The sequence below is a fragment of the Hippopotamus amphibius genome, chromosome 10 (genome assembly GCF_030028045.1).
Source record: "Hippopotamus amphibius kiboko isolate mHipAmp2 chromosome 10, mHipAmp2.hap2, whole genome shotgun sequence".
NCBI classification, from domain to species: Eukaryota; Metazoa; Chordata; class Mammalia; order Artiodactyla; family Hippopotamidae; genus Hippopotamus; species Hippopotamus amphibius.
In genome coordinates this window covers 36205229-36232609 of record NC_080195.1, presented here as the reverse complement: position 1 = coordinate 36232609, position 27381 = coordinate 36205229, and the positions used below count along the sequence as shown (strand labels likewise).

At 43.5% G+C, this 27381-nt stretch overlaps 1 protein-coding gene and 2 pseudogenes across 1 annotated transcript in view; all 3 read left to right on the top strand.

Moving 5' to 3' along the window:
* The first annotated feature begins 14863 nt into the window (after positions 1–14863).
* Positions 14864–15812, top strand: LOC130829955 (small glutamine-rich tetratricopeptide repeat-containing protein alpha-like; annotated as a pseudogene).
* A 619-nt stretch (positions 15813–16431) lies between these two features.
* On the top strand, positions 16432–24599 carry LOC130829817 (proline-rich protein 18-like; annotated as a pseudogene).
* Positions 24600–25316: 717 nt separating this feature from the next.
* The window catches only part of LOC130829954 (cyclin-Y-like protein 1), a 75112-nt gene continuing 73047 nt past the window's right edge, over positions 25317–27381 (top strand). Inside the window, exons 1-2 of the mRNA XM_057696646.1 lie at positions 25317–25454; positions 26985–27188. Of these exons, the coding sequence (XP_057552629.1) occupies position 27188 (1 nt within the window). The 5' untranslated portion in view covers positions 25317–25454; positions 26985–27187. The remainder of the gene's footprint in view (positions 25455–26984; positions 27189–27381) is intronic.

Below are 27381 nucleotides of genomic sequence, written 5' to 3'. Positions count from 1 at the left end.
TTTGTGGTACCTCATTGTAGTTTTGACTTGCACTTCTCTAATAATTAGCGATGGTGAGCAGCCTTTCATGTGCCTCTTGGCCATCCATATGTCTGCTTTGGAGAAATGACTATTTAGGTCTTCTGCCCATTTTTTGATTGGATTGTTGTTTGTTTTTTTGTATTGAGGTGCTCCTATATTGGGTGCATATATATTTATAATTGTTATTTCCTCCTCTTGGATTAATCCCTTGATCTTTATGTAGTGTCCTTTCCTGTCTCTTATAATATTTGTTATTTTAAAGTCTATTTTTCCTGATATGAGTATCACTACTCCAGCTTTCTTTTGACTTCCATTTGCATGGAATATCTTTGTCCATCCCCTCACCTCCAGTTTGTATGTGTCCCTAAGTTTGTAGTGGGTCTCTTGTAGGCAGCATATATGTGAGTCTTGTTTTTGTATCCATTCAGCCAGTCTGTGTCTTTTGGTTGGAGCATTTAGTCATTTTTCTTCAAGGTAATTATTGAAATGTGTGTTCCTATTACCATTTTCTTAATTGTTTTGTTTGTGTTTTTGTAGGTCCTTTTCTTCTTTTATGTTTCCCACTTAGAGAAGTTCCTTTAGCATTTGTTGTAAGCCTGGTTTGGTGGTGCTGAATTCTCTTAGCTGATGCTTGTCTGTAAAGCTTTTGATTTATCCATTGAATCTGAATGAGATCCTTGCTGGATAGAGTATTCTTGGTTGTAGGTTCTTGCCTTTCATTGCTTTACATATATAGTGCCACTCCCTTCTGGCTTGCACAGCTTCTGTTGAGATATCAGCTGTTAACCTTATGGGAGTCCCCTTGTGTGTTATTTGCTGTTTTTGCCTTGTTGTTTTTATTTTTTTGTTTGTTGTGTTTCATTTTCTTCCCTTATATCTTTTTAATTTTTCTCTGTCTTCAATTTTTGTCAATTTGACTAGTATGTGTCTTGGCATGTTTCTCCTTGGGTTTATCCTGCCTGGGACTCTCTGCACTTCCTGGACTTGGGTGGCTATTTCCTTTCCCACGTAAGGGAAATTTTCGACTATAATCTCTTCCAAGATTTTCTCAGGTCTTTTCTCTCTCTCTTCTCCTTCTGGGACCCCTAAAATGTGAACGTTGGTGCATTTATCATTGCCCCAGAGGTCTCTCGGGCTGTCTTCAGTTCTTTTCATTCTTTTTTCTTTATTCTTTTTCACATCAATGATTTTCACCATTCTGTCTTCCAGGACCCTTATTCGCCATTCTGCCTCAGTTAATCTGCTATTGGTTCCTTCTAGTGTAATTTTCATTTCCGTTATTGTGTTGCATATCTCTGTTTGTTTGTTTTTAATTCTTCTAGGTCTTTGGTAAACTTTTCTTGCATCTCTTTGATTTTTGCATCCAGTATTTTTTCCAAGTCCTGGATCATCTTCACCATCATTATTCTGAATTCTTCTTCTGAAAGGATGCCTATGTCGACTTCATTTATTTGTTTCTCTGGTGTTTTATCTTGTCCCTTCATCTGGTCCAAAGTCCTCTGCCTTTTCATTTTCTCTATCTTTCTGTGCCTATGGTTTTCAGTTCCACAGAATGAAATACTTCTGATACTGCTTGGTACTGGTCTCTGTCCTCTTGTGGAGGAAGCGCTCTAAGAGGCTCCTGCATGCTTCCTCATGGAAGGGAATGATGGTCTGTAGGGCTGGGTGGGCAGAGCTCAGTAAAACTTTAATCCACTTGTCTGCCAATGGGTGGGGCTGTGTTCCCACCGTGTTGCTTGTTTGGCCTGAGGTTACCCAGCACTGGAGCTTAGAGGCTCTTTGCTGGGGCTAATGGGGACAGACTCTGGGAGGGCTCATGCCAATGAGCACTTTCCAGAACCCCTGCTGCCAGTGTCCCTTTTCCCATGGTTAGCCACATCTGCCCCCCAACTCTGCAGGCAACCCTCCAACAGCAGCAGGTATGTGTGGTTCAGTCTTCTATGGGGTCACTGCTCCTTCCCCCTAGGTCCTGGTGTGCACACTACATTTTAAGTGCCATCCAAAAGCAGAGTCTTTGTTTCCCTCGGTCCCATGGAGGTCCTACAATCAAATCTCATTGGCTTTCAAAGTATGATCATCTGGGGATTCCTCCTCCTGTTGCCAGACCCCCAGGTTGGGAAGCCTGATGTGGGGCTCAGAACCCTCACTTTAGTGGGTGGTCTTCTGTGGTATAACTTTTCTCCAGTTTGTGAGTGGCCAACCCAGCAGTTATGGGCTTTGATTTTATCATGATTGGACCCCTCCTACTGTCTCATTGCAGCTTGCCTTTGTCTCTGGATGTGGGGTGTGTGTTTTGGTGAGTTCCAGTGTCTTTCTGTTGATGATTGTTCAGCAGTTAGTTGTAATTCCGGTACTCTTGCAAGAGGGAGTGAGCACACTTCCTCCTACTCTGCCATCTTGAACCCAATTTATCTATTTCAAAAATTTTTTAATTATTTTAATTTATTTCTGGCTGCATTGGGTCTTCATTGCTGTATCTGGGCTGTCTCTAGTTGTGGCTAGTAGGGGCTACTTTTGTTGTAGCATGCAGGCTTCTCATTGCTGTGGCTTCTCTTGTTGTACAGCATGGAGTGTAGGTGCATGGGCTTCAGTAGTTGTGGCACACAGTCTCAGTAGTTGTGGTTCATGGGCACACAGTCTCAGTAGTTGTGGTTCATGGGTTCATGTGCAGACTCAGTAGTTGTTGCACACAGGCTTAATTGCTCCACAGCATGTTGGATCTTCCTGGACTAGGGCTCGAAACTGTGTCCCCTGCATTGGCAGGCAAATTCTTAACCACTGCTCCTCTTTCTGAGAGTTCATTATTAGTGTATAGGAAAGCAGAAGATTTCTGTATATTAATCTTGCATCCTGCAAATTTACTGAATTTACTTATTAGATCTAACAACTTTTCAGTGGAGACTTTGAGTTTTCTGTATATAGTATGTTATCTGCAAAGAGTGACAGTTTGACTTCTTCCCATCCAATTTGGATACCTCTTATTTCTTTTACTTTCTGATTGCTGTGGCTAGGACTTCCAATATTATATTGAATAAAAGTGGTAAGAATGGGTATACGTGCCTTGCTCCTGATCTTAGAGAAAATATTTTCAGTTTTTCATCATTGAGTATGATGTTGGCTGTAGCTTTGTCATATATGGCCTTTATTATGTTGAGGTGTGTTCCCTCTCTGGACACTTTGTTGAGAGATTTTTATTATAAATCGATATTGAATTTTGTCAAAAGATCTTTCTGATTCTATTGGGATAATCATGATTTTTATTCTTCAGTTTCTTAATGCAGTACATCACACTAATTTGCAAATGATTCATTCTTGCATCCATGGGATAAAGCCACATGGTTATGGTATATGAGTATTTTAATTTTTGTAGAATTTAGCTTGGTAATATTTTGCTGAGGATTTTTGCATCTATTCTCATAAGAGATATTGGCTTGTATTTTCTTCTTTATGTTGTCTTTTGTTTTAGTATCAGAATGATGCTGGCCTCACAGGATGAGTTCCGAAGCACTCCATATTCAATATTTAGGAATGGCTAGAGAAGGAGAGGCATGATTTCTTCTTTAAATGTTTCATAGAATTCACCTGTGAAGCCTTCTGGCCCTGGTCTTTTGTTAGTTGAGAGTTTTTTATTATTGAATCAATTTCATTACTGGTAATTGGTCTATTCATGTTGTGTATTTCTGTCTAATTCAGTATTGGAAAATTGTACATTTCTGGAAGTTTTCAGTTTCTTCTAGGCTGTCCATTTTATTGGTTATCGTTGTTCATAGTAACCTCTTGTGACCCTTTGTATTTTGTGGTATCAGTTGTAAATTCTCCTCTTTTCTTTCTCTTTTTTATTTCCTTGATTAGTCTAGCTAAAGTTTTGTTTTGCTGAAAGACCTGCTTTCAGCTTCAGGTTCAGAGGATTCGTTGGCAAAATAACCAGTTCACACTTTAATAAGCAAGAAATAAGAAAATTTTTTATATTATTAGTAAGTTACAGTACGAGGACAAGCTACACACACACACACACACACACACACACACACACACATCGTCATCATCAATTTGGGAGCAGTTACATCACCATGTAGGTTACTAGTTCGAGAGAACATTTATCACCACATTGAGAGGACAAGCAACATATAAAGAGAGAGACGTGCATACATCACCAATTTGGGAGAACTTCATTCAGATCCAAGCAATACTGAGAAGTCCCTGGAACAGCAGTCTGGAGTCCCAAGTGGGAAGGTCTCGGGCAGTGTGTCCACCCCTTGGATGAGATTTCAGATTACTGCTCAAAAAGTCCAGGTTTTAACACGCACCACGCCCCAAGGTGACGATCATCAGTGTACCTGCAAATGGGCAGCTCTGGTTCTTATGTTAAATGCTTGTATTTCCAATTGTAAGTCTCAGAATGTTTGATTCCTGGGAACCAGCCAGGTTCCCAGGGCCCAGGGAGCTTCATGACTTACTCCTGTTGTTGGTTCTCAAGAGCTGCTGGATTTATTGTCTTCCTTATCTGTTGTTCTCAAGACTTACTGGACTTACTCCCTTTACTGGTTCTCCAGACCTACTTCCGTGGCTTCTGCTGATCAGCATTTGACATGTAACTCTTTTCAGGGTCTCTCTTCAGTCAAAGACCTATTATTGCCTCTGAAGCCTGAACAAGACTACTTTGATTAACTTTCCCAGTAAGGTTTCCAGTTTTAGTTTTTCAAAAAAACTTACTCTTAGCCTCATTGATCTTCTCTATTGTTTTTTTTTTTTTTTAGTCTCTTTTTCACTTATTTCCACTCTGATCTTTATCATTTCCTTCCTTCTACAAACGTTTTGTTTTGTTTTGTTTTGTTTTGTTTGTTTTTGTTTGGTTTGGTTTTTAGGTTTTAGGTCTTTTAGGTTTAAGTTTGTTTGATGACTTGATGTATTTCTTGCCTCCTGAAGTAGGCTTGTATTTCTATAAATTTCCCTTGCAGAAAGGCTTTTGCTCTGTCCCATAGATTTTGGATTGTTGTTTTTCCATTTTTAATTTTCTAGATGTTTTCTGATTTCATCTTTGGTATCTTCAGTGACCCATTGGTCACTTAGTAGCATATTGTTTAGCATTCCTGTGATTGTGTTTTTTGCAGTTTTTCTCTTGTTCATGATTTCTAGTCCATAGCACTGTGATCAGAAAGATGCTTGATATGATTTTAATTTTAAATTTACTGAAATGTGTTTTGTGGCCTCTCGTGATCTATTCTGGAGAGTGTTACACGTGCCACTGAAAAGAATATATATTCAATTGATTTTATATATATGTATATAAACACACACACACATATATATATATTCCTATATACATATATAGGAATATTCTCTTCATATTTATTAAGTTCACCTGATCAAACTTGTCTTTTAAGGTTAGTGTTTCTTTATTGATTTTCTGTCTGGATAACCTGTCCATTGATGTAAAAGGGGCATTAAAGGCTCTCATTATTATTTTGTTAGTGTCAATTTCTACCTTCATTTTTTTAATATTTGCTTTATGCAATTAGGTGCCCCTTTATTGGGTGCATATATATATTTATCATTGTTCTTTAGCTGGTCAGATTAATCCCCATTTTTATGTAATGTCCTTCTTAGTTTCTTGTTTTGAAGTATTTCATCTGATTAAGTGTTGCTGTTTCATATTTCTTTTCATTTCCATTTGCATGGAATACTTTTTCCATCACCCCACTTTCAGTTTGTGTGTGCTTTGAGATTTGAAGTAAATCCTTTATAGGCAATATATATGTGTCTTGATTTTTTATCCATTCAGCCACTATCTTTTGGTTGGAGCATCTAGTGTATAAACATTTATTGTAATTATTGACAGGTATATACTTATTGACATGATGTTAATTGTTCAGATTGTTTTTGCAGTTCTTTTATGTTCCTTTCTTTTGTTCTCTTCCCTTGTGCTTTGATGACTACCTTTAATCTCATATTTGGATTCCCTTCTTTTTTTTTTATGTGTATATCTATTACAGATTTTTAGCTTGTTTACAAAAAGGTTATATATAGCTTTAATGTAAATATATATTAGAGTTCCTGACCTCTTAAGTTCAAATGCATTGTAACAACTTGGCAATTTTACTCCCTTTTCTGACGTTTAATGTTTTTGATATCATATTTTACATCTTTTTGTTTGATGTGTTCTTTAACTTCTTGTTATGGATAAAAATGATTTTACCATTTTTTTTAACCTTCATACTGCCTTTATAAGTGGTCGATCTACTACCTTTTTGTACATTTGAGTTTACCAATGAGATTTTTTCTTTTGTAATTTGCATATTTTCAATCGTGTTCTTTTCCACTTAGAGAAGTCCCTTTAACCTTGTAAAGCTGGTTTAGTGGTGTTGAGCTCTTTTGGCTTTGGCCTGTCTGTAAAACTGTCTTTCCTTCAAATATGAATGATAGCCTTGCTGTGTAGAATATAGGTTGCAGGTTTTTTCCTTTCATCACTTTAAATATATTCTGCCACTCCCTCCCAAACTGCAAAGTTTCTGCTGAAAAGTAAGCTGACAATCTTATGGAAGTTCTCTTATATTGAATATATAAATAGTTGCTCTTTGTTTTTAATATTCTCCCTTTTACTTTAAGGTTTATCATTTTAATTATAATGTGTCTTGGTGTGGTTCTCCTTGGGTTGCTCTTGTTTGGGACTCTCTGGATTTGGATTTCTGTTTGCTTTCCCAGGTTAGAGAAGTTTTCAGCTAATATCAAATAAGTTCCCTGCCCCTTTCTCTCTCTCTCTTCTCCTTCTGGGACCTTTTTAATGCAAACGTTAGTATGCCTGATGTTGTCCCAGAGGTCTTTTAAAGTCTCCTCAGTTTAAAAAAAAAAAATCCTGTTTAGATTGAGTTTTTTTTCACTTGTCTGTTATCCAGTTCCATGATCCATTCCTCTTTTATCTAATCTACTCTTGATGTCTTCTAGTGTATTTTCTATTTCAGTTATTCTATTCTTCAGCTCTTTTGGGTTCTTTATATATTCTAATTCTTTGTTTACCTTTTCACTGTGTTTATCCATTCTTCTTCCATTTTCTTTGAGCCTCTTATGATCATTACCTTGTAATCTTTATTGGGAGATTGCTTATCTCTACTTCACTTCGTTTTCTTCTGTGGCTTTATCTTATTCCTTCATTTGAAACATATTCTTTGTCATCTCATTTTGCCTAGTTCTGTGTTTATTTGTATATGTTAGGTAGCATCTTGGAGAAGTGACCATGTGTAGGAGATGTCCTGTGGTGCCCACAGCACACTACTTGTGGTCACCAGAGCCATATGATCTCAGCTGTATGTGCTGAGTAGGCCCTACTGTTGTGGTGGGGCTGACTATTGTGGGTGCACTTGTAGGTAGGGCTGGCCCCTGGCCTGGTTGGTGACCAGACCCTGCCTTGTGAAGGGACTGTTGGCTGCTGATAGACAAGGTTGTGTCCTGGCACAATTTGTTGCCTGTCCTAGGGTGTCCTGGGGCTGGTGCTGGCATGCTGTTGGGCTGGCCCTGGTCCTGATGCTACCAGTCTAGATGGAGGACTCCAAAATGATGCTTCTTAGCACCAGTGTCCTTGTGATAAATCAAGTGCCCTTAAATGACTGTCACCAGCATCTGTGTTTCTAGGAGGAGTCCCACTGGTTTCCTCCCTCTCTGGAAGGTTTCTCTAAGATCAGCAACTGGGTCTAACTCAGGCTACTTTTCATTTATTGCTTCTGCTCAGAGCATGTGAGATTTTGCATGTGCCCTTTAAGAATGCAGTCCCAGTTTCCCACAGCCCTCTGGCTTTTGCATATATAAACCCTACCAGCTTTCAAAGCTGGATGTTCTGGAGTTTCATTTTTGTGGTGTAGGACCCTCCACTCCCAACTGGGGAGTTTGATATGTGGCCCAGATCAATCATTCCTCGGTAGAACCTCTGCAATTCTGATTATCCTTCCATTGTGGGTTACCTACCTGGAGTTGTAGGTCTTAATTCTACTGCATCTCTGCCCCTCCTACCTTTCTTGTTGTGTTTTAATCTTTATTGAGATGTGGGAAAAAATCTTTTCTGCTAGTCTTCAGATCATTCTCATCAATAGCTATTCTGGAAATTGTTGTAATGTTGGTATGCCTGTGGGAAGAGGTGAACTCAGGGCCTTCCCACTCTGCCATCTTGGCCATCTTCCATCAGTATGTAGTCTTTCATATCTGGCTTCTTTCACTCAGCATATTTTTGAGGTTCATCCACATGTAGGACTTATCACTACTTTATTCCATTTTTATGGTTGATTAATATTTATTATATAGGTATATCACAATTTGTTTATCTGTTCATCTGCTAATGGATATTTGGATCATTTCTATCTTCTGGCTATTGCTAAGAGTGCTGTTATGGCTGTTATGAACATGTGTATGTTTGCGTATGTGTGTGTGTGTGTGTGTGTGTGTCTGTGTGTCTGTGTGAATTTTTGTTTGAGTATCTGTTTTCAATTCTTGCAGGCATATATCTTAGAGTGGAATTGCTGGGTCATATGCTAACTCTATTTTTAACATTTGAGAAACTGTAAAAATGTTTTCCAAAGTAGTTTCACCACTTTATCCTCATGTAGTGTATGAGGGTTCCAGTTTCTCCACATCCTTCATGTTTTCCAGCTCTTCATACCTCCCCCCTTTTTTTTGGATTATGGCCTCATGGTGGGTACAAAGTGATATCTTGTTGTTTTGATGTGCATTTTCCTAATGAATAATGATGTGAAGCTTCGTTTCATGTGTTTCTTGGCCATTGTATATCTTCTCTGGAGAAATGCCTATTCAAGTTCTTTGTCAATTTTCTAGTTATTTATTTGTCTTTTTGTTGATGCATTGTAATAATTCTTTATATATTTTGAATACCAGAGCCTTATCAGCAATATAATTTTAAGTATTTCTCCTCCTTTCTAGGTTATCTATTTATTGGATAATGTTCTTTGTTACACAAAAGTTTATTATTTTGATGAAGTCAAATTTCTTTGCTTTTTTTTTTTTTTTTTTTGCTTTCGGTGTCATATCTAAGAAATCATAGCCTGAACGAGACTATGATTTATTCCTATATTTTATTCTAAGAGTTTTATGGTTTTATCTCTTACGTTTAAGTCATTGATACAATTTGAATTAAATTTTTATATGGTATGAGGTAGGGGTTCAACTTCATCTTTTTTTTTTTTTTTTTTTTTGCAATTGAATATCCAGTTTTCCCAGCACATTTTGTTTCAGTTATTGCACATTTTAGCTCCTTTTTCTAATTTTTATATCTTTATTGATATTCTTGATTTATTCATCTATTGCTCTCTTGGTTTTCTTTGAGTTGATTTAAAACAGTTTGTTTAAAGTCAATCTAGTAAGCCTAATGTCTGTGCTTTCTCAGGGATAGTTTCTGTTTATTTCTTCATGCATGTGACATTCTTTCTCTTTTATTTGTAGCCTTCTTAATTTTTTTAAACTAGACCTTTTGGATATTATAATTTAGTATCTCTGGAAATCACATTCTTTCCCCTCCTCAAGGTTTATTTTTGTTAATTTCGGTGGGATGCGGCTGGGGTTGTTTGGGGTTTTTTTGTTGTTGTTTAGGGACTGCTAGACGATTTTCGTAACTTCTTTATTTGTTACACTTGTTCTCTCAAGTCTCTATACCTTTACCATGTGTTCAGCTAATGATATTTTCACCACTAAGAGCCAAGAAAAAATTAGAAAGACAAACGAAAATAAGCAAAGGAAGAAAGATAAAACAAACAAACAAATGCTTCCAGTCTTTACTGGTTGATTGTATGCTGAGGCACTCTTTCCACATTTAGCTCTGCCTTACCCTTCACTTTCTGTTTACATGAGAAAGCAGTCAGAGCTGAAAGTTTAGGGTCTTCTCAAGCATTTTCTGAGTGTGTGTTTTGCCTTGACATGTATTGATGTGTGGGTTTCTAAATTCCCCAATATCAATGTGCGGTTTTGTGTACCTTCATTTCCAAAAAAAATCCCAGCTCCTAGTTTTTCCTCCCAGGTTTTCAGGGATGGATTCAATTGTCCCAGATGGCTGTGGGTTTTTCATTTGCGTTACAATGTTTTTGAACAATGCTTGCCCCTCTTCCACCTTGAGTGATCTCTGAGTTAGGGGAAACAAAGTCCAAAGCCTTACATAGTTCTTTCAGGTGGCCCTCAGACAGGTTAGAGCCAAAGAAACACAAGGACTGGGACCTCACACAGGAAAGGGCCATCATCTTCACAACTGATGCTGAGCTAGAAAGGGGTATGATGAAAGGGCAAGTACAAATGCCACAAAGCTACCCTGTCACTTTTAAGTTACCTTTTTCTTGATTCAGTGTTTACTTGTTTGCTATAAGCTTCTGACTATTTTCCAGACCTCTGAAAAAGTTGATTCTGATAGTTTTTGCTTGACTTTTCAGTGTTTCTGCAGAGTAATAGGTCCATGGAGCTGCCTATTCTGCCATTTACTCTGATGTCACCGCTGTTTATGTCTCATCTTCCTCCTTCAATTTTAACAGTTCTTTGCGTATTTCATAATATGAGTTCATTATCTGATATATATTGTAAATATTTACTCCCAATTTGTATTTTGAATTTACATTTCTTTTTTAAAAATATTTTGGGTTATCGAGTTTGTTATTATTTTAATTTATCACTAAAAATATCTCATCTGTTTTTAGTGTCATAGTTAGAAAAATTTCCCTTACACTCAGGATTTTTAGGAATTCACTCCTATTTTGTACCTATATTTGTGTATCCTCATGTTTCACATTTGTATCTCAGATCTATTGGTAGTTACTTCTCATGTGTCATACCAGAAAGGAGGTCAAATTCACTAATATTACCTACAGAATTTTAAGCGTAATATTCATGAGTAATATTGGCCTGTAACGTTTGTTCTGGTACTATTTTTATTTCATTAGGGTACAATTTTACACTGTTTCATGAAAAACAAATTGGAAGTAATGTTCATTTTTCAATTCTTTGGAACAATTTGTTTTTAGTGATACTATCTGATTTGAAAATGTCTTGTACAGTTATCTATGAAACCATTTAAACCTGGTGTGTGTGTGTATGTGTGTGTGTGGGTATTTTATAATTCCTTGATAAATATCTGCATTATTTCTGTGGAAGTTAGTGTTTTTTAAGTGTCATATTTCTACTGCAGTCAGTAGTAGTTAAATGAATTTTCCTAGAATATTATCCATTTCATATAGCTTTCAAGTTTGTTTACACAGATGTGAACATTGTTTTTAGTGCTTTTTTGTTGATTATTAATCATTATTTTCACTTGTTATTTATCTACTTTTGTGCTTTATTTCTTGTTATCCTTTATGAAATTATCTAATGGATTGTCTAATTTGCAGCTTTTTTTAAAAAAACAAGAATTTTGATTTACTGATTTGATGTACCTTTTTCTTTAATTTATTAATTTTTACTTTTATTTTGTTGTTTCCTTGTTTACTCTTTTTTTAAAATTTGAGATGGCAATTTAATTTCCTTCTTTAATTCTTTTGTTTTTAATCAATGTATGTGTATATGGCTCTGGAGTTTTCTCTGATCACCGCTTTAACTATATCTCATTTATCTTGGTATGTACTGCTTTATCATCAGTATTTAGGAAATTAATTTGTTTTTTCTCTGTATTTCCACTTTCATCCTAGTATTAAGTGCAAGTTTTTAAACTTCAAGATTATTCATCTTTTGTTTCTCAGTTTTATTTTCAACTTCTAGCCACTGCATTGTTGTAAAGACCCCAGCACTAGAATATTTTCAGTGTAAATTCTACCCAGAATTTAAAGAATTAATGCCAATCTTTCTAAAACTCTTCCCAAGAAATTGAAGAAGAGGGAATGAATACTCCCAAACTTATTTTATAAAGCCAGAATTACCCTGATACCAAAGCCAGATAAGGACACTACAAAAAAAAAATACTACAGGCCAATATTATTGAAGAATATAGATGCAAAAAACTCTCAACAAAATATTAACTGACTGAAATCAACAGCACATGAAACTGAAAAGCTTATGCATAACAAAGGAAACAGTCAAAGATTGAAAGGCGTCTATAGAACAGGGGAAAATATTTTCATAGCATAAGTCTGATAAGGGGTTAAAATCCAAAATACAAACAAAATTCATTCAACTCAATAGCTAAAAACAAAACAAGACAAATTTTTAAAAAACTGATTAAAATTGGGCAAAGGACCTGAATAGACATTTCTCCAAAGCAGACCTACAAATGGCCAGCAAGTACATGATAGTGAAGAAAGGGTGAAGGATGTGACGAAAAGGGGATCCTGTTACACTGCTGGTGGGTATGTAAGTTGGCATAGAGAGTATAGAAAATAGGATGGAAGTTTCCCCAAAATTAAAACTTTACCTACCATGTGACCCTGCAATTCTTCTGGATATTTATCCATAGGAATTAAAATCAGGATCTTTAAGAGGTAACTGCACTTTTATTTTCACTGCAGCATTATTCACAGTAGCCAAGACACATAAACAATCTGAATGTCTATCAATGAATGAATGGATCAAGAAAATGAGGTATGAACTTAAATGGAATGTTATTCAGCCCCCAAAAACAAAGAACATCTTGTCAGTTGTGATTATAGGCTTCGCAGTAAGTCAGTCTGAATCCAAAAGATTCACTGTAGCACAGAATCTAAGAAAAGCAGCACAATTTGTTTTATTTTGTTTTTTGGATGTTTTTTCTGTCTGTTTCTGTTTGTTTGTTTTTAGGAGGAGAGGAAAGATTTTCTGGAGCAGTTTTGAAAGACAAAAAGCATTGCTATTCTCTCCTCTCCACCACGCCTTCCCAGGTGCTCTTTTTGTTCTTTTTTCTGTTGGTTGTGGTGTGTCTCATTTAGTAACCAAAATCTGATGCACTACTAATATCAGCCTTCTCCTTTTTTTATCCAGACCTTTTGTCCAGGAGGATAGTACACAAGAATGACAAAATGTTTACATGAAAACATTTTTATATAAGTTAACCAGAAAAATTCATTATGTTTACAAATTCATTAGTATAAAACAGGATTTAAAAGATTTCAAAATGGGTTTACTTAACATCCCATGTTTCGTTGCTTCATAGCCATTCCAATCTTCCATTTTTTAATACTTCCTCTCTTTAGAGAGATGATATGTCTTCCACACCTTTGGCATCTTTTACATGGATTCTCTTCATTTTCTCTTCTTTCTCTCTTCACCCATAACTTGCAGTGATGATGGATGTATCACTCATATCTCAATTGAAATTTGTTTTTTGTCTACTCACAGATAAGTTGAGATTTGTGATATTCTCTCTCCTAGAAAAGATAAGGCAAAGCATTTAATTGTGATGAAGTCCAACTTTATGATTATTTCTTTGTAGCTTGTGCTTTTGGTATCACACTTAAGAAGGCCTTGCGTAATCCAAGGTCATAAAGATTTTTTCCTTTTTTTTTTTTTACCAGTGTCTCATAGTTTTAGTTCTTATATTTATGCCTATGATCCACGGGGAGTTAATTTTGTGTATTGTATAGGGGAAAGGGTCCAACTTTACTCTTTTGCAGCAACGACTTACCTTAAGAAGAGTTTTATATTAGTTTGTTAAGTGACTTATAGTAAGAGTTATGCTTAACCAGCATAGCATGTCTCAAAATCAATGTCTAAGATTTTAATTATGAGTAATGAAACTGGAGTTTGTATTAAATGATAATTTCCACTGATATCAACTATTAAGTTTGGACAAAATATAAAAAGCAACTATTTGAAGACACTGGAAAGTAACTCAAATCTGGCAGAAACTAGATAGGAGTCAGCCCCTGAGAAAAGGGTTTATATAGTTTTTGTCTTAGGGAAACCCCTTATTTATACAGCATATAGTAACTAAAAGTCAAGGAGAAAATTGAATTCTTAAAGGCGTGTAGAACCAGAGGATGGAGTTTGGGGACTGCAAGAGGGACCAAAAGATGAGAAGAGAAATTCAATAAATGAGGGACCCTCAGTAATGGTAGTCTCAAATTTTGTTTATAACCTCTCAACTCTTTGGCTCTCCCATAAACTGCACATAAATGTGCAGTTGAGATTACTAGTGAAAGGTAAAAGCTGATAGGCTGAGATGTTGAGCAGTTTGAGCAAGGCAGACAGAATTTGGAACATAAGCCCAGCCACACTGAGTGCATGCTAGAACAAGAATCAGTTCCCTCCAGAGGAAGATAATGGAATCTATACTCTGTACAATGCTGTTATAAATATATTCAAAGACTTAAAGAACAATAGAGTCAAAATGAATAAAAAGATGAGAAATAGCAGAGAAGTGAAAAACATAAGAAAGAACCTAATGGAAATTCTAGACTGGCTACATGGCCAATTGAATAATGGTAAAAGTAAGTTAAAATCAAGATAGAGCAATGGAAATTATCTTGTCTGAAAAAGTGAAGAAGATTAAAAGCTATGAAGTGAGCCTAAGTGGACTTTGGAACAATATCAAGCAGTCTAACATAAGTGTAAATAGAGTCTCTGAATAAAAGGAAGGAGAATGGAGAAAAAAAATTGCTCAGTTAATGCATTAAAATCTCCCAAATTTGGTACAAATCAAATGACTTGCATATCCAAACAACTCAGTGAAATCCAAGTGGGGATATACATATATAAAGAAAACAACATCTAAGCATCTAATAGTCAAACTACTGACGATCAAAGATAAAGAGAATTCTGAAAAGGAGCAAGAGAAAAATAACTCATTACTTGTGTCACACAAATCATAAGAATGATGATTGATATCTCATTAGAAAAATATTGGGGGGTTCGGCTGCCTAAAAGATCCTGAAGCCCCAGGCCTGTCTCCTCCTGTCTCAGGATGGATGACAAGAAGCGCCTGGCCTATGCCATCATCTGGTTCCTGCACGACCAGCTCCGGGCGGGCGGGGGGGGGGCCTCTCAACCGACACCCAGGAGAGCTTGGAAGTCACCATCCGGTGCCTGGAGACCGTTTTTGGGGTGATGGTGGAGGACAGCGACCTCATGCTCCCCCAGGCTCCTCTGGAAATATTTGAAGCGGCTGTGCGGGCAAGGAGATGCTGACGGATCTGAGAAGGCCCCAGCGAACCCTGCCTTCGGAGGGGGACTCGGCGGAGGCAGAATGTCTCAAAACCGAAGGAAACGCACAGATGAAGATAGGAAACTTTGAGGCCGCCATGCACTCCTACTGGAAAGCCATGGAGCTGAACCCCACCAACTCCGTCTGCGTCTGTCACAGAGCCGGGGCCCACAGCAAACTGGGGAAATATGCGGGGGTGCTGCAGGACTGCCAGCGGGCCATCTGCATAGACAGGTCCTACAGCGAGGCTTCCGGCAGGATGCGCCTGGCGCTGTCCAGCCTGAACAAGCACACGGTGGCCCATGGCCTGCTACAGGAAGGCCCTGGAGCTGGACCCCAACAGGAGACCTACACTTCCAGCCTCAAGGTGGTGGAGCTGCGGCTGAGAGAGGCGCCCAGCCCGAGGGGAGGCGTTGGCAGCTTCCACATCGCGGGCCTGCTCAACAACCCCAGCTTTATGAGTGGGGCATCAAGCCTCATGAACAACCCCCAAGTTCAACAGCTCACGTCTGGCATGATTTCCAGCGGCCACAACCTCTTGGGGACTCCCGGCACCAGCCCCTCTCAGAATGATCTGGCCAGCCTCATCCAGGCGGGCCGGCAGTTCGCTCAGCAGATGCAGCAGCAGAGCCCAGAGTTGACAGAACAGCTCCGAAGTCAGATCCGGAGTCGGACCCCCAGTGCCAGCAAGGACGACCAGCAGGAATGACCGCCCCGCTCTCCAGTGCCATCGGGTCCTCCCTGGCCCACTGGAAGCCTTCTCGCACTTTTCCGTCTCCTCCCATTGGCCCGCCCACGAGAGAAAAAGAAATTGGACCTGCATGTTAAGAGGGATTTTATTAGTTTCATGTTTTTGCCTCCACCCTCCCTTCCCTTTTTGTGCTCTGTCACGGCCCTCAGACCCTTCTGGAAACAGAGCCCCAAGCTGTGAGCGCAGACCAGCACCACCTCCCCCCAGCCGCTGAAACCCCACTCACTACAGTGTTTCCTAGAGGACCGCGGGGTGGGCGGGGTACTCTGGTGAGAAGCGCTCCTGCGGATGCCGGGCCCCCAGCCCCGCCCGCAGCCCCGCCCTCGCCATCTGTTCAGGGGCCGCCCAGCCCCCGGAAGCCGCTTTCTGAGCCCGCCTTGGCCGCCCCGGCCGCCCCCCGCTTGGACGAGCTCCCCGCCAGCCGGCCCGGCCCTCGGACCCGGGTTCTCGCATGAGGAGCTGCGGCTGCAGGTTCCCGGGGCCGGTCTCTCCCGGCGCCCCGTCTCCCTGCGCCCGGCGGGGCGAAGCGGGCGGCCTGGGCGGCGGGGCCGTGTCCCGGCCTCTCTTCGGGGCGCGCATGTGGCTGGACGCGGGGCTGCTCTCCACGCCCCCTTCCCAGGGCTCGCGATCGCCCGCGAGGGGCGCCCGCACCGCCTCCGGCCCGGCCCAGCCCGGCTGCGGGTCCCGGCCGCCGCCCTCCCGCCCCCAGGGCGTCCCGCCGGCAAGGCGCCTCTGTGGCCTCGGCGGGCCCTCCTCCCCAGGGGGCGGCTGCTGCAGGAGGGCCCCCAGCCTGGGCCTGAGATCGCCAGACAGCCCCCGTGGGCGTCCCGGCGGCCCGGGGCGGGGAGGGGCGGGGAGGAGAGGCCGGTGGGCGGCGGGGCAGCTGGAGGCGCCCTGGGCTGTGGGGCCGCTGCCAGGGGACCCCGCGCCGCGTGTGCAGGTGACTAGGAGGGGGTCGCTGCCAGTCCCCCGCGGTCTGGCACACGTCTGGGGACCCGTGTCCTAACTCCTGCGTGCTGGCCTTGGTGACAAGCGTAACGTGACGTGTGGGGAATACATAGACATCGTGACCTCAAAAAAAAAAAAAAAATAGGCCAAAAGGTAATAGAATGGCAACTTCAAAATGGTGGAAAAAAAAAAAAAAGCTGTCACCATAATTTCATGTCTTCCAATAATATCTTTTATAAATAAAGGTGAAGTTGGTTGTTCTCAGATACGAGAAAATTTCACTGCCAGCAAAGACTTCTCTATAATAGATACTAAAGAAATTTAAAAAAAAAATGTTTTGGCCGTGCCATGTGGGATCTTAGTTCCCTGACCAGGGATGAAATCCAGGCACCCCACCCCGCCACCCCGCACTGGAAGCACATAGTCTTAACCACTGGACCACCAGGGAGGTCCCTAAAGGAAAGTTGTTAAGGTTAAAAGGCAAGGATATGAAATGGAAACTATGTCTTTAGAAGGGAATGAAGCACATCAGAAATGGTAAATATGTGACTGGTTAATTTCTTTAAAAGATATCTCAGTATTTAAAGCGAAAGTCATAACAGCCTATTGTGGGGTTTATAATGTATGTAGATGTAATAAATGTGACAGAACTACTATTATAATTGGGTATTTTAACAGGCATCTGTCAGTAATTGATATGTAAACAACATTCAGAAAAACACAGATGATTTGAACACTGACATTTATCACCTTGACCTAGTTGGCAATCATACTATACTCAACAGGAGCAGAACACTCCTGTGAGAGCACAGGTAATGTTCACTAAGGTCATAAAGTGCATCTAAAAACCCCTTCAAGATTTGCACCTTAACACAGTATGTTCCCTGATCACAACATAATTAAATCAGAAACCAACAACCATAACATATGTAGAGAAAAGCCCAAGTATATTAAAATTAAGCATCATATTTCTGAATATTTTCCGGGAAGAACTTACAAGGGCGAGTGGAAAGTATTTTGAACTTAATTATAATAAAATTACAAAGTAAAATTTTGTTATGCAACTAAAGCATTACTTAGAAATTTAATTTAGTGTTGTGATTAGAAAAGAAACAAGAAACATTATAGATAAATCAATGAAATAGAAAATACACAAAATACATTAAATTTATGTATTAGTCTGGGTTCTTTAGAGAAACAGACCAATAGGGATGTGTGTGTGTGTGCTGTATTTATTTTAAGGAACTGGCTCATATAATCGTGGCAAATGCAAAATCCAGCAGACTGGAGACCCAAGGAAGGGCTGATGTTGCACTTTGAGTCCAAAGTAGTCTGGTGTCAGAATTCTGTGTTCCTCAGGAGGTGTCAGTATTTTTCTGTTAAGGCCTTCAACTGACTGGATAAGGCAACCCACGTTATATAGGGTAGCCTGCTTTGCTCAAAATCTGTTGATTTAAATGTTACTCTCATCTAAAAACTACTTTCACAGCAAGATCTAGACTGGTGTTTGAGCACGTATCTAGGTCCTGTGGCCTAGCCAAGCTGCAAATTAACCATCACAATTAACTGAGTCAAAAATTGAATTTTGAGGCTGTGGTTAGAAAAGATCTCCTTATTTCCATGCTGTAGACAATTCATACTTACACACACAAATACCATGAAAACAATTGTTTCAGTTTGAATTGCATTTTTAGAGATTGCTATTTTAAGTTAATTTAATTTTAAATTATGTAAAATCATTTACATGATTTCAAAGTCAAAACTACAAAATATTCAGAAATGTCTAGCTTTTATTCCTGTCTCTTACCCAGTTTCCTTCTTCCTCAAGAAAACATTTTAATATTTTATCATTTAAAATACATGTGTTTATAACATATATATTTATAACTATATATTACATATAAAGCCAATATGTGCATCTCTATTTTAACACAAAAATTAGCATACCAGAGACATTCTTCTTCACCTTACTGTTTTCACTTAACATGCCATATAGATTCCACCAGAACAGTATTCAGAGATATTTCCCACATTTTTATAGTTGCTTAATATTTCATCGCATATAATTGATGCAATCCTTACTGATTGTCATTTGGGTATTTTCTATTCTTTTTCTGTTAAAAGCAATACTTCAACAAGTAACCTGGTGCATTGGTTATTCTGTATTTTCTTCCATGTATTGTTAGGGTAGAATTAGGGTTGCTGGGTCAAAAGTTAGTAGCATGGCAATATTTGGAGATGTTATCTTGCCAAGATGTTACACTATTTTGTATCCTCATCAATGATGCATACGAGTGTCCCTTTTCTGTATAGTTTAACCAATAGGCTGTAATATTAAATATTGATGTCAGATATTTGATGTCATATAGGCCAAAAGTGATATTTCAGCTTGGTTTTACTCTGCATATATGTATTTTTTAAGCTCTTTATTGGAATATAATTGCTTTACACTGTTTTGCCAGTTTTTGAGTTACACCAACGTGAACCAGCTGTATCCATACATATATCCCCAAATCCCTTCCCTCCCACAGCTCCCTCCCTCCCTATTCCAGCCCTCCAAACCATCACCCACCACGGAGTTGATCTCCCTGTGTTATTACTCTGCATATATCTTAACGTGGAAGACAACTTTTTTCATGTATTTGAGGTTTATTTTTATCTCCTTATATATGAACTGTAAATTCATATATTTTGCCAATTTTTCTATGTGTTTTCTTAAGAAGTTCTTTCATTTATTAAAAAAAAATTTTTTTTTCTTTCGATCTTTATTGGAGTATAATACCTTTACACCGTTGTGCCAGCTTCTGCTGTACAACAAAGCGAGTCAGCTGTATTTATACATATATCCCCATATCCCCTCCTTCTTGAGCCACCCTCCCACCCTACCTATCGCACCCCTCTAGGTCTTCACCAATCAGAGCCTTGATCTCCCTGTGTTATGCAGTTGCTTCCCACTAGCTGTTTTACATTTGGTAGTGTATAAATGTCACTGCTACTCTCTCACTTTGTCCCAGCTTCTCCTATCCCTCTTCCCGTGTCCTCAAAGGAAGTTCTTTTAAAACTATAGCTCTGTTTTTTGTGATGTGAGTTGTAAATACTTTCCTCTAGAATCTCACATATCTTTTTTACTTTTCTCACAGTTTTATCATGCATTTAAATATTAATTTTATGTAGTTAATATTAACAGTATGTATCATATTCATAGATTGTGAAGATATTAACTTATGTTTTCTTATAATAGTTGTATAGTTTAAAAATTATTTATTCTTTAATTTATGTAGAAATTGTCCTGGAACATGGCAGGAGGAATAGATGCAATATATCTTTCCCATATGGCTATCCAGTTATTCCACCATCACATTAATAGGTCCTTTCTCCCCTGACTTGAGATATTATCTCATATACTAATTTTCTTATGTGTTTTTAACTTATTTACGGAGTTTCTGTTCTCTTTTTTTCCCCTAAAGTAAACATAATTTTGACTGTCTTCTCATTTGATCTTCTTTCTCTATTACTTCCAGTCACACCTTAAAAACCATATTCCTTTCCTACTTAGACTATTTAATCTTCAGTTTTAGCCTGGTTCAGTGATTCTTTCTGGGGAGAGGAGTTATTTATCAGAATCAGGTACCAAGCTTTCTGTCAACCTGTATTTCCCTCTACTTCTATCTTAAATCTTTGGCGTGTCTTCTCAGGATGGTGCAGTATACGTACATGAGAACATGCCTGCACATGAGTACACACGCTTCCCCTCACAACAGCAATGCCCCCAAAGGTCATCTGTTGATATGGGAATGTGTCGTAGCCCTCAAGGATGCTGGGAGGAAGTGAAGGTTGAGAACTTTTGGTTTGCTCACATATAGGATTTATATGACAGTGATAATAGTACTTAATAGTTATTGAGTCCTGAAAATATGCCATAACGTGTGATATTTATCTGATTTATACCTGTTGTCTTATTATCCCTCATAATAATCATATAATTATGTCTCTTTTGGAAACTGAAGCTTAGGAAAGTTAAACAGTGTGTTCAAAGTCATGACTAGTAAGGGGCAGGTAGAGTTGAACCCGTCTCTTTTTGACGTCAAAGCCTGTGCTTGTAAAAGCTAACCATAAAAACTAAGAATGGACTTGAGGACACGGGGTTGGCTGGGGCAGCGAAGGGGAAGCTAGGACGAAGTCAGAGAGTAGCATAGACATAGATACACTACCAACTGTAAAAAATAGACAGCTAGTGGGAAGTTGCTGTATAACAAAGGGAGATCAACTCCATGATGGGTGATGCTTTAGAGGGCCAGGACAGGGAAGGCAGGAGGGAGTCATGGGAGGGAGGGGATATGGGGATATATGTATAAATACAGCTGATTCACTTTGGTGTACCGCAAAAACTGGTACAAGAGTGTAAAGCACTTATATTCCAATAAAAAGCTTAACAGCAACAACAAAAAAGCTGACATGGATGGATCCAAATGGTAACTGTGTGCCAACGTGTTGTTGAGAGACTTGAATTTCTCTAAATAGTTTTTACTGTGTATGGGCTGTTGTTGTATCCCACACATGACACAGGCCTACAGGACAAATGCTATGTGGGTGGCCGCGTGCTTCCTGTGGTTCTTGGTGATACTCTTATGGATTATGGGTTGTTACAATGATAGTCGTGAAACTGTTATAATGGGAGGAGTTTCTTTTTTAAACCTCCTGAAAGTTGACATATGCATCCTTATCATTCAGCGTGTGTTGGAGGTGGGTGTGTGGCAATTGCTTTTGGATGTTTTTAGGGAACATGAGCCAAATAGAAACTTTTAAAAAATCCTAAGTCAACCTAGTTTCTATCCTTCCCTCTTCCACCCTCAGGACCATTCAGGAAGGCACAGGAGTGTACAAATATTAACACATTTATGCCTTTCATTGTTATGGGAATTCGTGAGATCATATTTTCAAAGTAAAATATTAACTTTGCATTTGTATTAAAAATATAACAACTGGGAGGTTGTTAAAGAATAAATTGAGGCTGTGTATGTGAATGTTCTTTGATAGCTGATAAAGAATATGAAACGGTGGGGAGGCCCAGTGGGTCGTGACACGCGCCGGGCGCCTAGGCTCCTCGCCCCGCCGCATCCTGGGCCTCCGCGCGCGGCTCCTCCTCCCGCCGGCGCGTCTGGTTCGGCGTGGACCCGGCGGCCGGTGCTGCCCCGCCGAGGTGGGCGCGGAGCCGCGAGTCCGGGCAGAGCCCAGGGCCCCGGAAGGGAGGGAGGGAGGGAGGGAGGGAGGAAGCAAAGAGGAAGGAGGGGTGCCTTGGCGTGAAGCCTGGGGGGCGGGCGCCAGGACGCGAGGAAGCCTGAGATGCCGCGGCCGGACAGAGGGCGCTGACGAGCCGCTGGCCCGGCCGCATCATGCCCTTCCCGCCCGCGCCCGGCGCCCCGCAAGCCCGGCGCCCCCCGCAAGGCGGCGGCCCCCACCTCACCGCCGCGGCTGCGGAGAAGAAGAGGTGGCCCCCCCAGAGCCACCCCTCGGGCTGCTGTCCAGCTCCTGGCCCTCCGCCACCCTGAAGTGGCCGCTGGCCCGGCCTCCCCGGGTGCCCCGCCCGCACCCCGGCCGGCCGACTCCGCAGACGGCACCGCGGGGACCGCGTAGGGCTCGGGGCCGGGTCGACGCCGCCCTGCGCTTCTCCCTGAGCCTCATGCCCGTGGTCGTCCTGGTCATCCAGCTGCGCCACCTGGAGAAACAGCTGCAGGCGCGGCCCGGTCGGGCGGCCCCCGGCCGCCGCCCGCCCCTGCCCGGTGGCCTGCAGCGCCCTGACCGCGGCCCGCCGACCCGCGCCCGCTGCTGAAGCTGTCGTTTCTCAACGAGCGGCGCAAATACGACGACGTGCAGTATGAGGAGGAGGCCGCGGCGGCCTACCAGGGCCCGGTGCGCCGGTGCACCGAGTGCCTCCGCGGCGTGGAGTCGGCGGCGGCCGCGCGCGACCGGGCGGGGCCCCGGGACGTGCAGCCGCACCTGAGCTCGCTGTGACCGCGCCCCGGAGACCCCGCCTCGCCGACGAGGATGCACCGCCCAGAGCCGAGGGGCCCACGCGGGACGCGGCCCGCCTGGTGCTCGCCCTGCCCCGCGCCCGGGCCTGCCCCCACGGCTTCGCCTTCTGCACCAACTGTTGACCTCTTCCGCGCTCGCGAGTGTCCTCGGGGCTCGTGGTAGGGGGTGAGCGGGGGTGGAGATGCCTGTCAGCCCCGCCCCTGAGGTTCGCGTAGGTCCCGAGCCCCTCTGCCTGGACCTGGGCCCTGTCTGCGGGTGTCGCCCTGCGGTTGCAGGGTGCTGGGTGCCCTAGTGCGAGCAGCGGGTGACAGTCAGGTGCTGGGGCGCCGGGAGGGTGGCCGTCTGGTGCAGAGCTGGACGCAGTGCTGCATGGACGACCTTGTTTCGCCTGAGTAGGAAAGACGTCCCGGGGACTTGGAAAGTCTGGGGACTCCAGGGAACTGAACTTCCCAGCGGGATGCTGGCGGGAAGTGACCACCAGGAAGGTCCGCCTGGCGAGTGGGCGCTGTGATGGGCGCTCTGTGGTCACAACACTGACTCATGGGGGCTTGCGAGCCCACGCACACACGTACACACACACTCACACGTGCTTCCCTTCACGCAATCTGAATGCTTTTCCCTAAGATCAGGAACAAGATGAGAATGTCCACTCTCACCGTTTCTACTCAGCATTGCTAGAGGTCCCAGCCAGGGCGATTAGGCAAGAAAAAGAAATAAAAGGCATTCAGATTGGAAAGAAAGAAGTGAAACTACTTCTATTTGACAGTGACAACATTTTGTATATAGAAAATCCTAAGAGATCCACCAAAAAACTACAAAACAATCCTATTTACAATATTTTAGAATAACTTTAAAAAGCAATTAATGCTCAGAAAGAAACTTAAGAGAAATGCCAAATAAACTCCGAAAGCTGGAAAACATCACTGTAAGAAATTAAATTAACAGAAAGACATCCCATAATCACAGATCAGAAGACTTAATATTAAGATGGCAATACTCCCAAAATGATCTACAGACTCAACACAATCCCTATCAAAATCCTAGTTGGCTCTCTGAAGAAACTAACAAGCTCCTTCTAAAATTCATATGGAAATTCAAGGGGCAGAGAATAGACAAAATGACCTGGAAAATGAAGAACAAAGTAAGAGTACTAGGTAGAGCAGGACCAGAGTTCTAATCCTACTCTCAAACCACTCAGAACATGTCCTCAGTCTGAAAACTCAAATATATAGTTAGGGCAAATAAAAACTCTGGGCTTGGGTTTACTCGTGGGATTTTTCATATAAAGTTACCATTTGCTTTATCACTTTGTAAAAAAGCTGAGTTACAGACTACACACCAGGATCAGTGTTTCTAAATCGTGTATAAAGATTCATAGTGGCTCCTGTGACCTGGAATCAAGGAAAAGTCTCCATTGCTGGTTAAAATCTAAAACACTGTACTTTATGATGCTTCAAATATAGAGTAGTATCTCCCTCTGAAACCACAGTTCCACCTTGCAAAGCAGTACAGTGGCAGTCTTCCTTATTCTGACACAGTCTAATGAGAACTTACGGAGCTCAGGCTGAAGAAGAGTGCTTTCAGTATTTAAAACTCTATAGCAATTACTTTTCCAAGGAGTGACTGTACTTTCATCAATATCCTCTTGGGTAAAAATTTCTGGATCTTCTCCCATCATGTTGGCTGAATGTCTCTTTCCTATGTTGAATCAGTCAACTCCTTGGAACCGGCCAGAAAAGCCACAGCCGGGAAAACAACTTCGCTCCGCCGGGTCTAGGGAGGGAGGAGTCAGCCGTGGGGCGGATGCGCCATCAGCGCCCACTGCCCTTCCTGGGAGGTGAGGATCCCAGCCCCGCAAAGGGCTACAGACCCCCAAGCCCCAAAGGTGACAGAGGAGGCGCCAGCTGCCACCGCCCAGCGCGACCAAGGCCGTCAGCCCCGCCCCCACCCGCAGGGGCGACCCCTGACCTCCCCCGCCCCCGCGGAGACCGAGGCGCTACCGCTGGAGCTGCCTTTCCCCTATCGCGGAGCAGGTGGAAGCCCCCGCATCTCCCCCGCTCTGGAGGTCTGAGGTCCCCGAGCCACCGCCTCCGTATACCAGGCAGCCGCAGCTCTCTGGGGCTTGGAGTCCTTTAGGGGGCCATTATGTGCTTCAGCGGTGGAGCCGGGACTACGACTCCCACAATGCCCCGCGCCTGCCCCGCCCCAAGCCCCGCCCCCTCACTGGTGGGTTCCCAACCGCCCCAGACTACATTTCCAGGCTGCCCTGGCGGCTCTCTTGCTCTCCCGCCCTCCCTCCCGAGACCACTGCCGAACTGGGCGTCAGCTCGCGGAGGGGTTCGGGTGTCCGCCTGGCGCCGCCCCGCCAGGCAGCGACTTTCGCACCTCTGCACTCGCGCTGGAGGCAGGAGCTGCATGGATCACTGGCTCGACTGCGGTGCGCGACACACCGAGCCCCCGTCACCCCCGGTCCGGGCGACCCCTCCCGGGTCAGCCCTCGTCCTGAGCCGCCCTGGGCCCCCAACGGTCGGCGCCCGCACCCCGGCTCCTGCACTCCCGCGGTGGCCGCCCCCCACCCTGAACACGGACTCCGCCTCCTCCGCCGCTTTCCACCCGGAGGTGAGTGAGAGCTGCGCCCCATAGCCCCCGACGGCCCCACACCGACCCTGCGCCTCCGGAGCCGGAGCCCCGCCAGCCGAGCACCGCCCTGTCCCCCCGCTGTGCCTTGTCGCCCCCTGGCGTCCAGCCACGCCGCCGCTCGGCCCGCGCCGGGTCCTCCCCGCCCGCTCTCCACACCAGGTCCCTCCCGTGGGTGTCCGCGTCCTCCCGGCGCCCCTGCCCCCAGGTCGCCGCACCCACCCTCCCCTACGTCGCGTAGCCCGGGGTTCTGTCTGCGGCCCCGGCCCCTCCCCGCCGGCCTGGCTACCCCTTCCCGGGACCTGGTCCGCGCCGCCTCCGCCCCGCACCCCCGCTTCTCGGAGGAACCCCCCATCCCCTCCCGTAGGGGCTCGTGCCCCCTCGGACGGGGACTCTGCTCTGCACGCCCCCGGCTTCCCCCCTAATCCCCGCAGGCCGCGCCCTGATTCCCGCTCGGCTCCCGCGGCCTCCGGCTGGGGTGGGGAGGCTCCTCCTTCGGGGTCCCCACCCCTAAGGTGGCCCGAGCCCTGCTCCCACCCCTGGTGCTCCCGATCCCCCTCCGGGACCCCCTCCCCCAGGTCGACTCGCCCCGCCGCCGCTCCCCCTCCTTCGGGGGATCGGCCCTAGGTTCTCCCCGCCACCTCCCACCCCCTGCGCCCCCGCCGCGGTCCCCTCCCCCTCTCCCTCCCGAGGCCCGCAGAGTCCGGGGTGCGGGTCCAGCCGGGGGCGGGGGGTGGGGGGGAGGGGGGCGAGCTCCTCCGCCGCGCTGCCGCCTCGGGGGCTCGCGGGGCCTGCCGGTCCCAGACACCGAATCCCGCCCGGCTCCTCGCCCGCCTTCCCCGCGGGACGGGCTCCGCATCTGCCGCGGCTGCGTGTCGGCGGCGGGCGGCGTCCGCCGGAGGGCGGGGAGGGGGCTGCACCTTCTGCGGCTTTTTCTAAGGGCGGTGGGGGCGGCGCGGGTCCCGGTTTCCAGGGCACCACCGCCTTCCAGTGTGCGCGCCGGCTGCCAACCCATTTCTGCACATTCCCCGTGGAAAGAAAAGTTCTCCCCGGGAGTTTGAGGGCTGGGGCCCTCCCTCTAATACTCTCTTAAAGCAAATGTCATTCTTTCTAAGTGTCCACAGTTTTCCTATTCCGGTATTTAGGTCAATTCCAATACTCTCTTCAGCCATGTGTTTTTAAGTTGCCTGCCCCCTTGAAATTAGAATGAAAAGCTTTTTAGGGTTATAAGTCAGCATGATACAAGAAGATTTTGGTTATCACTTCCCTACCCTATTAGCTGCTTTCCTTAGTTGGCGCTTTTCCAAAAAAAAAAGCAGAGTACTTCAAATCACCCTTTCACTTTTTCTGTACTTTATTTTCTTCTTTTATGCACATGTAATAAGCACAATGAAATAAGTTGTGTATGTAACTGACCTTGTCTACTGGCATAGCTGTTGTTTCCCAGGAGAATGGAGTCCTATCCTTTGGACCAAGAGAGAGTTCTTTACCCTCATAAATTTTTCTTGCCAGATTCCCAGTTTGATGCTTCTGGAATGCTTAAAATTTAATGTAGCCTGGCTGAGAGTTTAATAAATTTCAAAGTGCTGTCCCTCTGATGAGTCACAAAGATGGAAACATACAGTGTTAGAAAATACTGACTGGGTCAACCTCTTGCGATAATCTACGAAGATGTTCTGCATGCCAGGTCAAGAGAAATATATTAAAAAGAGGCAAGTATTTGGACACTTGGTCTGTATTCCGGTTCAAAAGTGTTATTATCATTTAGCTAATGCTTTTGGAGGCAGCCATAGTGCTGTTCTTTTCACTCCAAAATGTCTTTCTCCAGTGTGCTTTCTAAATACCATCGGGGACTGCACCTCACAGAAAATAGATATGACGAGAATGAGGTACGTGCTGCAGTTGGAAC